Source organism: Sinocyclocheilus rhinocerous, unplaced genomic scaffold (assembly GCF_001515625.1).
Source record: "Sinocyclocheilus rhinocerous isolate Xijiao unplaced genomic scaffold, SAMN03320098_v1.1 scaffold1024, whole genome shotgun sequence".
Taxonomy (NCBI): Eukaryota; Metazoa; Chordata; class Actinopteri; order Cypriniformes; family Cyprinidae; genus Sinocyclocheilus; species Sinocyclocheilus rhinocerous.
Window position 1 is genome coordinate 802,416 of NW_015655417.1, and position 19,545 is coordinate 821,960.

At 38.5% G+C, this 19,545-nt stretch overlaps 1 protein-coding gene across 6 annotated transcripts in view; it reads left to right on the plus strand.

Annotated features, from left to right (window-relative positions):
- The window catches only part of LOC107718289 (unconventional myosin-XVIIIa-like), a 120,099-nt gene that overhangs the window by 88,106 nt on the left and 12,448 nt on the right, over positions 1–19,545 (plus strand). For all 6 annotated transcript variants that reach the window (XM_016525304.1, XM_016525305.1, XM_016525303.1 and 3 more), the window contains 14 exons: positions 1,186–1,305; positions 1,651–1,762; positions 5,090–5,217; positions 5,618–5,772; positions 8,018–8,141; positions 8,277–8,477; positions 8,974–9,084; positions 10,889–10,993; positions 11,835–11,981; positions 12,080–12,193; positions 14,261–14,377; positions 15,824–15,907; positions 17,506–17,643; positions 18,539–18,724. In XM_016525304.1, coding sequence (XP_016380790.1) covers positions 1,186–1,305; positions 1,651–1,762; positions 5,090–5,217; positions 5,618–5,772; positions 8,018–8,141; positions 8,277–8,477; positions 8,974–9,084; positions 10,889–10,993; positions 11,835–11,981; positions 12,080–12,193; positions 14,261–14,377; positions 15,824–15,907; positions 17,506–17,643; positions 18,539–18,724 — 1,842 coding nt within the window. The remainder of the gene's footprint in view (positions 1–1,185; positions 1,306–1,650; positions 1,763–5,089; positions 5,218–5,617; positions 5,773–8,017; positions 8,142–8,276; positions 8,478–8,973; positions 9,085–10,888; positions 10,994–11,834; positions 11,982–12,079; positions 12,194–14,260; positions 14,378–15,823; positions 15,908–17,505; positions 17,644–18,538; positions 18,725–19,545) is intronic.

A 19,545-nucleotide genomic window follows, 5' to 3' on the forward strand; every position in this document is an offset into this window, starting at 1 on the left:
AAGTTATTTTACAAAAATCAGCAAACTGCAACAAAGCAGGAACAAAACTCATCTCCAATCACCTGTGAGCAGAATAGGATTGGACTGATGGAAAAGGAGAAAAACACTAGAGCTTCAAAGGGGAGCTGTAACAGCCACATATTTATAACCTACTGAAATATTGGCTATTCGAACCAAATCTACTCTTAGTATTAGTATAGGCCTACTTGTTTTTTGTTGTTGTTTTTTTTACAGCCCATGATAATTTATACATTACAAAACATTGTAAAAATTACAAATTAGACTGCCTTATAAAGGAAAAAAGTAATCCCACTCCTCTATGTCTACTACTATCATCTCTTGGATTACAGCGTCACGCGCCTTCTTTTTGAACGTGATTTTTCTTCAATACAAGTAACCATATTTTTTTTTAAATAAGCACAAAAAACCGCAACCCGCGACCCGAGATTTTTTCACACAACTTTACAAAAAAGAAGCCCAAAGTCGCGTATAATACACGGACTTGGCAACTCTGACAAGCGCTCTTCTATGGAGACAGATCAGCCTCAAAAATAACACATTTACAAAACAAAATTCATAAATTCACAGCACAATTTACATTTACAAAATCCGATTCGTAAATTCAAAACACAATTCATAAATACACAAGTAAAAGCATAAATATTTCCCCAAATGCTCTGTGCGGATAAAACCTAGATTAGAGCGCCATCTACTGTTAAAATGTACGCTCCGAATCGATTCCAGAGGAATCGCGATGCATTCTGAAAATCTCAGAATCGATCCACGAATCGATTCTGCATCGATTTATCGTCCCAGCCCTACAAGCAACATAATAAACAGAGATAGGTCTTAAATAATAAAATGACACTTCAAGTATAATACATCCATACATTTATATGTCCAAGATAAGGCATCCATAATAACATTTCAATATAAAGTTATTACGATACATATACTAGTATTACATCAAAAATACAAAATCACACCACCACACACAGTCACACACCTCACATCGTCAGCATCTCACCACGTTACAAAAAAATCCATCATCTGTGTGTGAAATATGTGTGTGATAATACAGATGTGAAGTGCGGCATATGTGTGTGAGATGAGCTCATACACTACTCTAAAGTTTGCATAGAGCATGTGTGACACATCTAGTGGACGCACACTTGTGTGTTTCAGATCACAGAACTGTCATCAGAGCTTGCAGATGAGCGCAACACGGGCGAATCTGCCTCGCAACTTCTGGAGTCCGAGACCTCGGAGAGACTGAGGCTAGAGAAAGACATGAAGGATCTACAGGTACCACACACGCTTCTGAACAGAAACAGAGTTTTGACTTGATGGTTTTCTGAGGAAATCTCCTCATGCCTGAAATAGATATTTTCTGCCAATGCAGACACTGCAGTTCATGCAGCAGAGCGTGAGCCGTATACAAATTATGTCGTCTCATATTAAATATCAATGTGAAAGACGTAGCGTGTGTGAGCTAGAGACTGCATGTGTTTGTCTCTGAATGCCTGGTGGGTGTGTGTTTATGTGTCTCTTAGATTCAAGTTTGCCTGTGTGAGCAGATGGTCTGAGTATTTCCCTGCAGAACATAGAGCTGATGTGCTCTGAGTCTGTGTGTGTGTGTTTGCGTGTCAGGCCAAGTTTGATGCCATGAAGAAGCAGATGGAGTCTATGGAGATGGAGGTGATGGAGGCACGACTCATACGCGCATCAGAGCTCAACGGGGAAATGGATGACGATGACACAGGTGAGTTTGTGACGTCACTTTCTGGACAGAGCGAGTTTGGAATCGAACGTATAATGGGGTCTCAGTGAAGGGATTCCCTCGTGATGGCTGAGCTTTGAGCAAAGCTTTGAGTGAAAACTATCAGAGCCTTCCTGAATCATTTTGGCGGAATTGAAGGGTTATCTGGGAGGATTTCCATGAGTGTGGCGGCCCATGACTCTCTGGTGAGGATGAGAGCTTCAGGTGTGCTGAGCATTTCAGCGTGGCGCCTCCAGACAAATGAGAAAATAATCTGTAGCATCAGAGCTGCTGCTCCTCATTAAGCTGTTTATATGGAAATGCCTGGGGGCACTGAAAACACCAAACATCCGCATTCTCTCTCTCTCTCTCTCTCTCTCTCTGTCTCCCTGTCTCTCTCACTCTTTTTCATTCCTTTATACTTGTGTTTCTGGAATTTTCGTGAAGAGGGAAAATTTGGTGTCTCATTTTTTTTAAAGTATAAGAGACAAAAATCCATGTATTTTGCTTTGAGAGCTGTTAGATATTTAAATTTGATCTACCTAGCGTGAAAAGTAACTTTTAAACACATCAGATCAATTTTTTTTGGGCCCGCCTCAGAGATTATTACCTTGTTGACTGTATCTAACAATTTAATTCATTTATCATCAAACTACTGCTAAATATAAAGTTACTTTGTCGCACATTTTGAATGCAACCCTGTTCATGTCAATTTTGTGAATTTTTTGTATTGCCCAATAGATAACTAGACCCTTTCTACATCATGATGTGAAGACAAGTAAATTATTTTATTACGTTTTGTCAATTTTTACAAATATTACAGTGTTGACTGCATTCATCAAGCTCAACCATTCAATCCCTTTACCAGTTATTTTATTTTAATGAATATTTTTCTTAAATTATAGTAAATACTACAAACCAACATTTAGCACCAAACTAGCAAGATTTAATATCTTAAATTTGCAACCCTGTTACCGATTGCGGCTCATTTATTTAAATAAATGAATCGGTCAGTTTGTTTACTAATAGAAAATATCAGTCACATGAATCAGGGTTTTAAAATGTATTTATTTTCAAATGGATTTCTTTGGAAAAAGAGTTGAACCAGTTACAAATGTCATATAAAAAAAAAGAAAGTAAATATAATGGTCTGTCTCTATTTAGTTTTCAGTTTACCTTGATCCTCTGAGGCTGATGATCAGTATTTTCTGAAGGTTAAGGACTTCCTTTCACTATAAACTCGATGAAAAGGGAAATAATTACTTTAGGCCATATTTTACACCCTATTCCTGGAAAGTGGCCTCTGATTTTCTCAAGGTCTCTCTTTCTCCCCCCAACATACACACACTTACTTTTACTTCTTTCTCTGTTTCCTTTCTATTTCTTCTCCTATTGGTGGGCAGCGTGTTCTCTGTGAAAGCCTGACCGTGATCATACTCAGTAGTGCTCTTCTTAGAATCACTGCTGTCATGAACAGAGCTCATTTTAATGCATGTGTCAGACTGGTGACTGCTTGTTCTCACCTCTGTGTCACACAGCTAATCTCTAAGGCTTAATGCTAATCCACGAACATTTGATTTATTCCACTTTCCAGCAATTACGTTCTCTAATGGTGACGTGGATTGGCTCCATTCTGCATGCCATCGCTAAAGCCACCTCTCATATCTAGGTTTCAGAGCATTTCATTTTTCTGCTTTGATTTATTAAGTTGTGTATATTTGCATTTTTTCCCCCAGTTTGTTATATATCTGTCAAAGTCACAGAATGGGATTTTGTGTGAGCCATAATCAAAAGGATTGCAGTGAAATTTCCCTGGCAGAGGTCCATAGTTTAAACCTTGGCTCTCTTTAGGGAATGACCTCGGACAATCTGGCATGCAGTGTTTCATCTCAAAAATCATATTGCAATTATGATTCCAAATAATATGATTTAACTGCTTTATGATCGGCATCTGACATCTCTAATTGCACCACAAACTACAAGTGCACTGAACCTGTTGAGATAGAGTACTTGGGCTATGTGCGTGTTGACTACATTCATCAAGCTCAACCATTCAATCCCTTTACCAGTTATTTTATTTTAATGAATATTTTTCTTAAATTATAGTAAATACTACAAACCAACATTTAGCACCAAACTAGCAAGCACCTGATTAGTGATATCTTAAATTTGCAACCCTGTTACCGATTGCGGCTCATTTATTTAAATAAATGAATCGGTCAGTTTGTTTACTAATAGAAAATATCAGTCACATGAATCAGGGTTTTAAAATGTATTTATTTTCAAATGGATTTCTTTGGAAAAAGAGTTGAACCAGTTACAAATGTCATATAAAAAAAAAGAAAGTAAATATAATGGTCTGTCTCTATTTAGTTTTCAGTTTACCTTGATCCTCTGAGGCTGATGATCAGTATTTTCTGAAGGTTAAGGACTTCCTTTCACTATAAACTCGATGAAAAGGGAAATAATTACTTTAGGCCATATTTTACACCCTATTCCTGGAAAGTGGCCTCTGATTTTCTCAAGGTCTCTCTTTCTCCCCCCAACATACACACACTTACTTTTACTTCTTTCTCTGTTTCCTTTCTATTTCTTCTCCTATTGGTGGGCAGCGTGTTCTCTGTGAAAGCCTGACCGTGATCATACTCAGTAGTGCTCTTCTTAGAATCACTGCTGTCATGAACAGAGCTCATTTTAATGCATGTGTCAGACTGGTGACTGCTTGTTCTCACCTCTGTGTCACACAGCTAATCTCTAAGGCTTAATGCTAATCCACGAACATTTGATTTATTCCACTTTCCAGCAATTACGTTCTCTAATGGTGACGTGGATTGGCATGCCATCGCTAAAGCCACCTCTCATATCTACGTTTCAGAGCATTTCAATTTCCTGCTTCGATTTATTGTGTGTATTTGCAGTTTTTCCCAGTTTGATAGATATCTGTCAAATTCGCTGAATGGGATTTTGTGTGAGCCATAATCATAAGGATTGTAGTGAAATTTCCTTGGCAGAGGTCCATACTTTAAACCTCGGCTCTCTTCAGGGAATGACTGCAGACAATCTGGCCCACAGTGTTTCATCTCGAAAATCATATTGCAATTTTGATGCCAAATAATGCGATGTAACTGCTTTATGATAGATATCAGACATCTCAAATTGCACCACGAACTTCAAGTGCACTGAACCTGTTGAGGACTTGGACTATGTGCAGCAGACAAAACAGAGTGCCGCCACTTCACTTTGAAGCACTGACATATTTATTTAATTAAATAACAGCCTTTGCATTTGAGTAAACACACAAGGCCATTTTGCAATGAATTGTGTTTTCAGGAGGAGAATGGAGGCTCAAGTATGAGAGAGCTATCAGAGAGATCGAGTTTACAAAGAAGAGACTCCAGCAAGAGTTTGATGACAAACTGGAGGTGGAGCAGCAAAACAAGAGGCAGCTGGAGAGAAAGGTAAGGACGTCTTAGACACACAAATAACACTGTTACACACTCAAACGCTAACAGCTCTGGTCATTTTGCCAGCACCTACAAGGAATGTCTAGGAATGAATCATATTGGTTACATATCTATTATCATATATTATTTATTTATTTATTTATTTATGTTTTTTTCTGGAAATCAGTATTGTCCTTAATTTTAATAATAGTTTCTACTGACTTTATTCTACCAAACTAACCCACACATCATAAAGACTCAGACTTCACTCGTATTGTCATTGTGGTCCAACACAACAGCACGTACTGTCTCAAACTTGAATGTATTAGCTGAAACTCATACATCTAGACAAGACACACACACACTGGATGGAAATATCCACCTGTACAGACTCACTGAGAATCTGTGTGTTTAGCTGACAGACCTGCAGGCGGACAATGAAGAGGTGCAGCGCGTGTCGCAGCAGCTGAAGAAGAAATGCCAGAGACTGACAGCCGAGCTGCAGGATACCAAACTGCACCTGGAGGGGCAGCAGAGCCGCAACCACGACCTGGAGAAGAAACAGCGCAAGTGAGTCAGACCAGATAAAGATTTACTAAGGAAATGGATTATTACACCTCTTACGGAGCACGTCATGGCACAGCAAGATATTTGGTGCTCGTATGTCTCTTTTCTGTACCCAAAGTGACATCTCATTGGCCCAAAATCCTGTTCTTTATAACTGTATGCTATAGTGCTGGGTATCAATACAGATCTGCTGTATTTCCATTCTGATTCACAGATTCACAGAACAGAACAGTTTTTCATACCGATTTAAACCATTAACTTCTCTTTTAATCCCTTTATTAAAAGAACACTCTGATAAGAGTTATTTGTATGTGAATCAGTTCTCATAGATTTAGAACGATTATAAAATCTTTATAGTTATAATTTTCATCCTTGTTGTGAATAAGCCTTAAGAGCAGCCCACCAGGGCCTCAGTAACAAGCATCTGAAAATTAAATCTGTAAGACTATCATTACTCAGAGCAGAAGGCCGTAAGCAGAGTGACGTGGTTAATGTGTAAAGGTGCTGCAGCTAAGCCTCTTTAGACTCTTGAGTAAACAGGCGGAGGCTGTGCTTGTCACTGCGGAGGGGATGTGAGAAAGTCCACTCTAAATATAATGATCGGCCTGAGGCTCAGTGTGAAGGCAGATTTAGCCAGTAGGAGAGATGGGGGGGGAGGGCAAGGAGAGCGGCCCTTCATCTCTCTGTGGGGCTCGGATTAACACGAAGAGTTGCATAAGACTCATTTACGGGATCATAACGGCCTTGGAGAGAAGGGTGGAGAACGAGAGAGAGAAATAGGAAAAAAGGAAAAGAACGAATTGATTTGCCCCAAAGCGTCACGACTCCCCCCCCTCCTCGCTCATTGTTGCCCACTTACAAGTTAACCCAATCAGAACACTTTTCCCTAATGCCCCTCCTGACACACACGTCACACACAATACTGTAAAGCTTAGATGAGTTTTAGATTCTCAACACTCTGCTATGCTTGGCTATTTTAGGAAAAGCAGGTATGTTATTTTTTGTTCTTGTTGTTTTGTATCATGTTATTTGTTTTTGGTAAAACTTTTTGATCACACTTTATTTTAAGGTCAAATTCTCGCATTAACTACGACTTTTGCCTCAAGAAACTCCTAATTTGCTGCTTATTAATAGTTAGTAAGGTAGTTGTTAAGTTTAGGATTAGGTATTTAGAATGTGGTCATGCAGAATATATGCTTTATATGTACTAATAAACAGCCAATATTTTAATAATATGCATGTTAATAAGCATCTAATAGTGAGAATTGGTCCCTTATACTAAAGTGTTACTAAATGTTTTTTTTATATTTCAGATACATTAAACTTGTGCTTTGATTAGAGTGATTAGTGATTGAAGAATTAGAAATTTGCTTTAGTTATTGTATATATTATGACTAGTGGTCTACTAATATAGGTTTTTCAATGACAAATATTGATATCTAAAGAGCAGGGAAGCAGATGGTAGTCATCATGATATACACATAATACCATTTAATGACAGCAAATTGTATGAAATTGATTTTTTTTACTGGCGGAAATAGATAAACGATACTGTCATAGACAAAAACGGTCATACTTAACAAAACTTTCAAAAATAACTGGTTTTTTTTCAATTAAATTTCATTTCAAAGTGGGTTTTTATCTCTTTGTTAAATAATATTTGCTTCATTCCCTGAAAAAAAAGAAAGAAATGAATACAGTTAAAACAAATTATCCATTGATATAGTCTCAAAAATGTGTAATTGTCAGCTTGGCTGATTATAAAGGGATAGTTCACCCAAAAATGAAAATTCTAAAACTGTGTGACTTACTTTCTTCGGTGAAACATTAAAGAAGGAATTTTGAATAATATCTTGGTGTGTTTTGACAAAACACACTCTTTTCTCAAAAATCTTCATTTTGTTCCACAGAAGAAAGTATGTCATTCAGGTTTGAAATTACATGAGTAAGTAAAGGATGACAAGTTTATTTTTTGGGGTGAACTGTCAATTTAACTTCCCTGTGACTTTTATTTTAATTGTTTATTTTATTTATTAATTTTTAAATATTTAGGCTAGTATTATTATGAAACGCTATCATGGTTGACGTTTAGTGCTTGTGGAATGATTTGTGATGCTCTCAGCAGATCAGGTGCACGATGACAGCTCGTTCCACCACAGGAACAGAGAGAGCAAAGCCTCTGGAAAGCGTCTTTTTTGAGATTAAGCTTGTTGATGGTGTGTTTTTTGTGTGCATACGATGTCTGCAGGTTTGACTCGGAGCAGACTCAGGCTCAGGAGGAGGTGCAGAGAGAGAAGAGTCTGCGAGAGAAACTGAGCAGAGAGAAAGACATGCTGACCGGGGAAGTGTTCAGCCTTAGACAACAACTGGAGGTCAGCAGCCTCTCTTATATCATCCTCCTTTGTTGTCTCTCACTCACAGAACTTTCCCGGCTGTGACGTACATGTGTCTGTGTGTGCTGAGTCCAGACCGAGTTGTGCTAAATGAGTTTTTCTCTGCTCTCTCAGGATAAGGACCTGGAGATATGTGCTGTCAATCTGAAGCTCGAGCAAATGGAGGCTGAGCTTCAAGATCTGAACTCACAGGAGTCAAAGGACGAGGCGTCATTGGCCAAGGTTAAAAAGCAGCTTCGTGACCTTGAGGCAAAGGTCAAAGATCAAGAAGAAGAACTTGATGAGCAGGCTGGAACCATTCAGATGCTGGAGCAGGTAATCAAACACACACACACACGATCACATTTTATTAATTAACTTTATTAATTTTCACTAACTTTTGCTACAATTTTGTCTCCAAACTTTGTCCAAGTAAACCTAAGCACAAACACAGCACACTCCGACCAGCCGTACAGTACACTTGTGACATCATGTCATAAGAATAAGGATATACATTGTATCGAGCTGCCTGATGTTTAATGTATTCTTCTTAGAATGATGCACATTCTCCACGCACGCAATTTTCATCTGCCATGCGTAATATGCTAATTCATGTAAATTCAGCTGATGTGTCAGTATGAAGAAACTGTCCGTACTCACAGTCTGCATACATTATAATAATAATTACAAAGCATTTTATTGGCCTGTGCGACAGGGATATTTTGTATGCATCTTTATGCACATAGCGCCTGTTCCAGTGGATTCCAATGCATGCATGCTTGCAGAAGGTGTGGATTTGCATTCACTGAGCTGTTGATGTTGTGACCTGCAGGCCAAGCTCCGTCTGGAGATGGAGATGGAGAGACTGAGACAGACGCATTCGAAAGAGATTGAGAGCAAAGACGACGAGGTGGAGGAGATCAGACAGTCCTGCAGCAAGAAGGTATGTTACAGTCAATAAAACAATAACTGCTAATAATTATTACAACCTTTGGCAAGTTAGCTTCATTGTATGAAATATGCATAATTTCATATATATATATATATATAAATATAACGAAGACTGAAATTATTAATAGAACAAAAATATATACAAATATACTGTATATATGTATATATATATATGTGTGTATATATATATGTATATGTGTGTGTGTGTGAATGTATATATTATTTATTTTTAAATTTCAGTCTTCATTATGCAAATGCTGAATTTTGTGGAGCTATTTGTATATTATTATTATTCATTTATTGATTAATTATACTAATTAATATTAATATTAGGTAATATATGTATTAAATAATATTAGTATTCTTTTACAGTAAATATTAGTATAAAGTGAAATATTTTACTGCAGGGCTCGCAAAATCGCTAGCCCAACGTCCCGGAGCTGTTGTGTTTTCCAGTCAGGCTACCAAAATGTATCAACGCCCTGTTCAACAGGCTATCTTGAATTAGTGATATAAAATTCCTTCCTTGATTTGCGTTGTTCACTCGCTTGTAGAGGAGAAATGGATCATAGTTGATCATTTGCACGTGTTGCCTATTTAAACATTCAAGAGTTTTAAACCGTTCAAGCGCAAGAAGAGGTCAAAGAGAATTCAATTCGTTATTCACTCGCTGTTTTTTGCACTCAAAGCGCGCACACAGAGAGCCACGTTTCAGACACCACGTGAACACAGAATTGATACCTCTTTTGTGTCTCCTGAAAATTCTGTCATTAATTACTCACCCTCATGTTGTTCCAAACCTGTAAGACCTTTGTTCATATTCGGAACCCAAATTAAGATATTTTTGATGAAATCCGAGAGCTTTCTGACCCTGCATAGACAGCATTGCAACTGACATGTTCAAGGCACAGAAAGGTAGTAAGGACATCGTTAAAATAGTCCATGTGACATCAGTGGTTCACCAGTAAATGTCCGAAATTTTGCATGCCCTGTACTGCACTGTAAAATAATGCGTTACTGTATTAACCAAAACCTTATCATTATTATTTTCTTTTAATAACAAGTTTTGTCAAGAAGAAGACTCAAAGGTTGCTCTGAATTTATTCTGATCACTGCAAAAATAAGTCGATATCTTAGAAAAACATCTTTTGTTATGTCAAAATGTGTTATGAAAAATTATAGAAAAAATTTTATAATAGCCCTTTAGAGCTCCCATACACATGTTCAAGTCACCAGCTAACACCACTTAAACATGCTCAGGATACTTTACAACTGGTTTCAGATGTTCAAGAGTGTTCAATTTATAACTTTTTAATTGCTGATGTTCAGTTCTTATGCAGAGCTCGTTTCAACTCCTGTACAACATAAATAAACAAGACATATTCGCCCATGTGTTGAATAAGAATTTTCATTCAGCATTGTTCAGCGCAGCTCTTGTTGCAGATAGAGCCTTTCACATTTGTGGAGTGTCTTTGCCGCGGAGGTGCAGATAAGCTGAACTCATTGAGTTTTGTTTTGATGTATAATTCATGGGGCTGCTATTTTATTTTCCTCACGTATAGTTCACATTTCCCTCCTCTCCACTTAACCAATCAAGCTGCCAGTACAGTGCATCCCATAATTACCCTTCTTTCTCACAACCGAGTCCCTTTATTGACACTTGAAGGTGCTCAGAAGCATCTAAAGACACTTTTAGGGAATGTGTTTATATGTTTGGATTGACTCTTCAGGGCAAACCTTCTTCACAAAATCCTCCACGATGTTCTGTTACTATGCTTGTGTGTGTGTGTGAGCAGCTCAAGCAAATGGAGGTGCAGCTGGAGGAGGAGTATGAAGAGAAGCAGAAGGTCTTGCGTGAGAGGAGAGACCTGGAAGCCAAGCTGATGAGCGCTCAAGACCAGGTACTTTTCTTTCTTACTATATACTATATTTACAGTACTATATCAAGGTTTGAAATATGGTTTAGAATATGGTAGTTAAGCGATATTGCATATCACTTAAGTGAATTTTCTAATTAAATTTTTTTTAATTTATTTTATGTATTTATTTATTTTTGACAGACTTTGTTTACAGACCTGAAATTAAATGTTTTGTAGCTTTTAGTTATGTACGTTTTTTTTTTAGTAAATACTTTTATTCAACAAGGGTGCATTAAATTGATCAAAAGTGACAGTAAAGACATTTATAATGTTATAAAAGATTTCTATTTCAGAAAAATACTTAATTATTTAAAACTTTATATTTATAAGAATAGAAAGAATCCAATTAAACATGTATATTAGATGATTAGATTATCTGTAAAGGTTCATGTGACACTGAAAACTGGAGTAATGGGTGCTGAAAATTCAGTTTTGCCCTCACAGGAATAAATTACATTTAAAAATTGTAATAATATTTTACAATTTTCCTGTTTTTACTGTATTTTACTGTATAAATAAATGCAGCCCTGGTGAGCATAAGAGTCTTCTTTCAAAACCATTTAAAAAAATCTTACAAACCCCAGTTTTTTAAACAGTGCTGCTGTATATACATTTAAAGTGTAACATCTTTCTGTAAATCACAGACCAAAAATGCTAAAGACTCATTTCACACTTTTTGGGGTAAATCCAAATCATCCCTGAACTTCTGGTTTAGCACTAGTCGAGCAAATCATGTAAATAAAGGTCTTTGCTTGAGTGTGTACAAGATTTAAAGAGTATATTTATATATAACCGGTATGTAAAATGTCTTTGGTGTTTTCAGGTGAGCCACAGAGATGTGGAGACAGAAAAGCGTCTGAGAAAAGACCTTAAGCGCACAAAGGCCTTGCTGGCTGATGCTCAGATCATGCTGGATCACCTGAAGAACAACGCTCCCAGCAAGAGAGAGATCGCTCAGCTCAAGAACCAGGTCTGTTTCTCAACTCTCCTGGGCTCTGTAGTTAACACATCATATATGACATCCGGTCAGAAACGTACATTTTACTTATGTGTGTGTGCTCTTCACAGCTCGAGGAGTCAGAGTTCACTTGTGCTGCTGCAGTCAAAGCCCGAAAGTCAATGGAAGTGGAGATCGAGGACCTCCATGTCCAAATGGATGACATATCTAAATCCAAGCAGGCGGTAAGTCTGTCGGTCTTTGAAAAAGAACAAAACTGAATTGTTTTTACTTCTTTTACATTAGAGTCAGAGCAAGATCATCTCACACACACAGACAAAGTACACCACCTGTCTTCATCCACCATAGGTGGGAGCCAGGATGTCATTTCAATTACTTACCGCGGGGAAATGATTTCCGCCCATAATAGCACATTTCCAATGTCGTCTCTAATTTGAACAGGATGTATCAGTGTGAAACACATTACACTTTAATAATTCTGTCATTAATTCAGTATTATTTCAGCGTGGAGAAAATTGTGTAATTGTGTCCTCACTGTAGCGTATTATGACGTGATATCAGGAGAGACGGATGCAGCCAGATTCTGCAGATGCTGTTCCCCTGATGCTGTCTCCATATTGTTTTCTTTTTCTTTTTTTTGTCTCGTCGCCGCCTGTCATATTTGCTCAGCTCTCTGGAGCAAGAGACACTCTGACAGAAGGGTGCAGTGAACATTTAAATTTTCTATAAAGTCGCAGCCACAGCCACGCTCAAGCATTGTTTTGGTGCAGAGTGTTTTTGTGGGTTTTGCTAAACCTGTCTCTTTTCTAAATATTATCGTATTGATTAGCAAGGCTGTGATAAATGGTCTGGTCATGATCACTGTCTGATTAGCTTCAGGTTTGTCTGTCACCCCTTCCCCCAAGGGAGCTCATGGATTTCCACTAGAGGATTTGAAGGTGAAGCATAGGTTTGATACAATACACCTGCCAGACAGAGTTTAAAGGTGTGAAATGGAACTGTACAGAAAATAGGGAGTATCGTTTATCAGTACTAGGGCTGTGCAAAAAATCGAATGCGATTTTCATGCGCATCTCGTCAGTAAAGCCGCTTCTGGTGATTAGTAGTAAATCTCCAGCACGTGCTTTCAGATGGAGAGGCTTTTGCTACACAGAGCCGTAGTTCACTGACAAGCTACACAAAATCACGTTCAAAATCGCAAGCGATTCATCTGAGATCGGCTCGATTTGAGGAAGGCGTAAAAATTTTAGTAGATTAAAAAAAAAAAAAACACTGGTTGGATTTTTATCATTATAGGGTGGTTGTGTACACACTCTGCCAACACACATTTTAGTTCAAACAACTTGTAAAAGTGCATGGAGCATCCGATGACCCCTTTAAAGAAACAGTAGGAGTCTGTTTTTTATCAGAGATGGTGAAAATGGTGACATTTTGGTGCATATCAGGGAAACAAGTAAACTGCTAAAAAAAAAAATAGTGTAGAATATAACCCCTTTCAATTCAATTCATTTGTATTGATTTGTGAAAGAGAGGGAGTGAGTGAAAGAAAATGCAAGCTGCCTTCACGAGGATGTTTTTACAAAACAATGTAATTTCCTGCTTTTATGCTCACTAATTCATAAGTAATGTGCAATGTGTCTACACTTTTTGCTTTTACTAATAGATTTGAAAGTTACTCCTCAGAGATTAGCTGGCTGTATTGTTGATTTAATTATTATTGAATGGAATTAGACCTCTGATACTGTTTGACAGAGCAGGCAGTGAAGTGTTCATCTCTAATTGGCAGAAGGTGCTGTGTTCTCAGGGATTTATACAATGCAAGCAGCTACTGTTTAGTGACGGGGTGACAGGAAAATTATCTTTTTAAGGAATTAAAAGGAGCTGGGCTTTCAGTTTGAAAATATAAATGAGAGCTGAAGTCAGAGTGGTTAGCTGCGTGTGTTCCTGACCTGCAGAGGTTTGAGTCTGACTGTGTTAAGTCCATTGTCTATTCGCTGCTGTCTGTATCAATAAAAATAGCTAGAACACGTTCTGGGACCCAATCAGTTCCCGATGCATAAATTCAAGACCTGTCCTACATATTTTTTTAAACCAATTATCCCCGGAAGTGCGTTGTAATATGAAAGTAAAAGGGGTTGTGAATGCCATGTCAACTAGAACTTGTAATTTAACATGCCAGAATGCTGAGCATCTCAGTCAGAGTGGTTGTTTTCCATTACTCAGACATGTTTTAATTTCAATTTACAGTCATATTTGTGTTTGTCTTATGCTTTTGTTTGATTTTCATGCAGCTTGAAGAGCAGCTGAGCCGTTTGCAGAGGGAGAAGAATGACCTGCAGTCTCGCATGGAGGAGGATCAGGAGGACATGAACGAACTCATGAAGAAACACAAAGCCGCCGTTGCCCAGGTAACTCTCTCCGGCACTCATGCATGTCAGATCGCTATACAGAGCCTCTCTGTCATCATCGCACACAGAGTAGATGTGTATGTGCATTTATGTTTTGTTTTTTTTGTATCATAAAAGTTCAATATGAGCAAAATGTTATTTAATAAATTATACAGTATTTTTAAAATAACATTCACATTTATAACATATCAAAATGATTATATATAACTTTTTAAAATAACAGGTTTATTGATATTGAATATCCATGATATATAATTATAATATATAATAATATATATCATTATAATTCTGATATGTAATATATTTATTTTGAATCTGTGGATTATATATACAGTATAATTATATTTTGAGGCATGTTTCACACTGCACATGTTTCACAAAGCAGTGTGTGCTTATTGTGGAACCCATATTTAACAGGTTACAGCAAGCAAAGTGCTATTGCATAGCAAGAGCAGTGTGAAACAGGCCTTAAAAGCATTTTTATTCACAGTTGTGTTGTCCTTTTGATTATATATATTTTTTACCACTGCGCATATTGCATGCTACATGATTTCAGCATATTTGACATTTTCCAGTATGATTCATAGCTGTTTCTCGGCAACATGCTTCCATCATGCAAATCAAATCGACAACATCATTTAGTGTGTGCAGATTGAGCACTTTGTATTTCTCTCTGATTGGTTGCTCATGCCAGTGCGAAGGCGTCACTGCAGCGATTGTCGTGTATTTGAGCGCGTGGGTTAATTGTCATTAAGAGTGTTTTAAACACAGCATGCTGCTATGGCAGCGATGTGTAGAGATGAGTGATGTATCTCCACAGACCCTAAGTAAACAGATCCTCTCCAATGGAACAGCCCTATTCTCCTTGGTTTACGGCACCAGCTCTATGGTTCATTTATGGGAACACTGCACAGGTTTTGAAACAGTCACAATCATACTTGAGGCATTCAGACAGTCTCGTAGTTAAATCTCTCTCCACTCCATTTCATTTATGCTTCTGTTAACATGCCATTTATTGCTGCCAAATTTATGTGAGATGTCATTACAGACCATAAGATTGCTTGTCTGTCAGTAGCTAAATGGTTTGCAATGTACTGTAAGATATATCACCAAAATAACATGATCATAGTGCATATTGCCCACTTCCTTTGTATGTTCTCTACATGCTGTTTTTTAATGCTATACTAGACAGCATGCATGAGTAAAATGAAGAAAATCAAGTCCACCTTTATAAACAATGCAAAATTCACCATAATAACTGCTCTATTTCAGTCATTTGAATATTTCATACATACAGAAAATGTGCACACTTAAAGATATCATGTATATAGCATAACAAATGACTTTCAGATCTCTTCAAGTGGATAAATATTAAGGAAATGTAGGTTCAGGTTGTCCTGTGATGTGTAGAAGACTCTGATCCCTCTGTGGTGTGTTCTTGTGCAGTCCACACAGAATCTGGCCCAGATTAGTGACCTGCAGGCCCAGCTGGAGGAGGCCATGAAGGAGAAACAGGACGTCCAGGAGAAGGTGAATTCACTTTGGCATCCTTACAGAAATGCATATTCACAAAGTCAACACTGTTACTTGCATTCTCAGAGTACATCCTAAGTGGACTGAATTAGAATTCAGCTACTGTTTTGTTTTATTTCTGTCTAAGCTTAGCTAAGGTCATTCGACTCTTTAATGATAGCATCAGACTCCACTTCCTCAGGTTTTGAATCTTTAATTACATGATCAGACTCCGCCCCCTCAGCATTTTACTTTTTAATGTAGAATCAGGATTTGTCCCTTTCAGCATTTGATTCTTTTTAATGATAGGATCAGACTCCACCCCTTTCAGCATTTGTCTTTTTAATGATAGGATCAGACTCCAACACTCTCAACCGTTAGGTATGTTTGGCTTGAAGTGGCGCTGCGCAGACAGAATTATATATGACATCAAAATACAGCGAGAGCAAAAACAGCTCCATATGTGTTCGAATCATTCTCACGGTGCTTTGATGTCATACACTGATCGGTCTGTGCAGGACCGCTTCAAGTCAAACACATGTGTTGATTCTTTAATGGTAGAAGGCTCCACCCCCTCAGCATTTGAATCTTTAATGATATGAACAGACTCCGCCCCCTCATAATTTGACTCTTCAATGATAAGGACAGACTCCGCCCCCTCACCATTTGACTCTTCAATGATATGGATCGACTCCGCCCCCTCACCATTTGTCTGTTCAGTGATAGGGACAGTCTCTGCCCCCTCACCATTTGACCCTTCAATGATAGGGACAGACTCCGCCCCCTCACCATTTGACCCTTCAATGATAGGGACAGACTCCGCCCCCTCACCATTTGACCCTTCAATGATAGGGACAGACTTCGCCCCCTCACCATTTGACCCTTCAATGATATGGATCGACTCCGCCCCCTCACCATTTGACTTTTCAATGATAGGGACAGTCTCCGCCCCTCACCATTTGACTCTTCAATGATAGGGACAGACTTCGCCCCCTCACCATTTGACTCTTCAATGATAGGGACAGACTCCGCCCCCTCACCATTTGACTCTTCAATGATAGGGACAGACTCCGCCTCAGTATTTAACTCTTCAATTATAGAATCCATCTTCTCCTCTCAGCATCAGACTCTGCTCTCTCCTTGCCAATTTCTTGTCCCATACTGTAGGGAACAGTTGGTTTCCCCCTCACAAAACTCAAAGTTGAGTAATTTGCTCAACAACTCTATCTGGCCACAAGTGTATTCAGCAAAAAAATGTAATTGCTGGCACAGAATATTTTTACTCTTTGAAACTACTGTGGCTATATGCAGACATGGCACAGTAATGGGGTTTGAATAACGCATTTGATATCTGTGTAATCGAGCAAGTATCAGAACCTCAATTCTGGTCTGAACTGGCTTTGACTTATCCCTCAATGTAAAGCAGCAGAGCTGGTTTAAAGGCTGATAAACCAGGTAGGCCTCTTTAAAGACACCCCGTGGTGGTGAGGGCTTTGTCTCTTTGAGTCGCTGCTCAGCAGATAATAGTCATACTCAGTATTTCCTTGAAATACAGATTGCTGTCCTTTCTCAGTGTATTTGTGTGAATTCTCACTATGTATGTGTGTGTTTGGCAGCTCACAGCCCTGCAGAGTCAGCTAGAGTTCCAAGAGCAGTCTATGGTGGACAAGTCTCTGGTCAGCCGGCAGGAGGCCAAGATCCGTGAGCTGGAGACCAAGATGGAGTTTGAGAAGACACAGGTCAAACGCTTGGAGGTAAGTTGGCCCGATGCATGTGCTTATGTGGGCTGAGCAGGGGGCTGCTGGAAGTGTCAAAAGGTCAGTACGCAGGCGTTGAAGTGTCAGATAAGGGAGAAATTAATCTACACACTCACCAGGCCTTCCCCATTGGCCCACTGCTTTATAGACCTTTAACCCTTGTACTAGAAGTGTCTTAAAATACAAAATGTGGATTATTTCCGTCCCCCCTCTGTGTTTTTCAAATCAACAGTGTCAGTCCCCTTTTAGAGAGGAAATGTACATTTAATATCATGTCTGATATTTTATGTTGCTGGAGGCAGCGGGTCATCTGTTTTTGCATTGCAACTAGTGTAATTAATGTGTTTCCTCTGATGCACATTATTTCAGCGTTTTGTTTTGTTTGATTTGATGGGTTTTTTGCTCCTTAAGTGACATTTTCCAACAGCCAGTCCTCTTCATCGTTCATCTCTGTTGGGTGCTCCTGCTCACCTGCAGAATTACAATTGGCACTCTGCACAAATTACAAACTACTGCGCCCACAGCAAAATCTGTCAACAGAAGCGATTTAAAAGCGCTGTTATTACTGATTTGTTGGACGTATAGCTCAGTTCAGTCTTGGGCAGTGTTATCTCTAAAGGCAGCTTGTTTAAACCATGCCCATCCGAAGCTGTAAAGAATGTCTGTTTTCCTAATCTGCAGATATTTCTGTGTTTCGATGCCAGCACAGCCCACCTTTGGTGTGAAAAATCACAGAAAAGTTGCTTTGGAAGTTATTTGGAGTTTCATACCATATGGATAGCTTGACAATCTTGCATATTTCAGTGCTAGACTTGCAGTGGGTCCAGAAACACTTAAGCGATGGTGCACGTTATTGCTGCATGTGTTAAATAAGTGATTGTGTCTTCTTCAGAGTCTTGTAGCGAGGCTGAAAGAGAATCTCGAGAAGTTGACTGAGGAACGAGACCAACGCAGTGCCAGCGAGAACCGGGAGAAAGAGCAGAACAAGCGTCTCCTGAGGCAGATCCGAGACATCAAGGAGGAGATGGCCGAGCTGGCCAAGAAGGAAGCGGAAGCCAGCCGCAAGAAACACGAGCTGGTGAGAAGCCTGTTCTGCTTCACTGACGTTCTCATTCTGAAGTGTCTTGAAGGCATAGTGCACCCAAAAATTAAAGTTCTGTCATCATTTACTTACCCTCATGTCATTCCAAACCGGTTTGACTTCTTCTTTCTTCTGCAGAACATAAAAAAAGATATTTTGAGGAATGTTAGAAACATTAAAGCCTGTTGAATTCCATTGTATGGTCAAAAAACACTGAGACTTTTCTCGGAAGTATCTTCTTTTATATTCCATGAAGAAAGGCATACAGGTTTGGAATTACATGAGGGGAATAAATGAGTGAATTATCCCCAAGCATGTGATGAAAGCAGAAATGTTACATACACCCAATATGGACCCTCTAGTTATCAAGTTTGATTAAACCTCTTAATTCCAGACAGATCATAAAATTATAGCATACAGTGACATCCTAAAAAAATGGTGTGCAACATTTTGGCAAAAGTTTGAAGAGAGCTCTTCTTTCTTCCAGCATGATATGAGGTCAATAAAGAAATGATTTACTAAGTCTGGTGGTGAGAAAGAAATTGATTGGCCTTTGATCCAGACCTGAACCCCTTTGGGATGAATAGGAACAGTGAGACATTAGTGCCTAACCTCACAGATCAACTTTTTTGCCAATGGCCACAATGGCTGGTGAATCCAGAATTTTATTTAATCAATTCAGATATAGAAAATAATGGAACAAATGCACAAATTATTACATTTTGATAGATGTGTTCTGCTTTTTCACAACTGAATTTATTATCTGAATTAAATCTTTAAAGAAGAGTCAGTTACTAATATATATATATATATATATA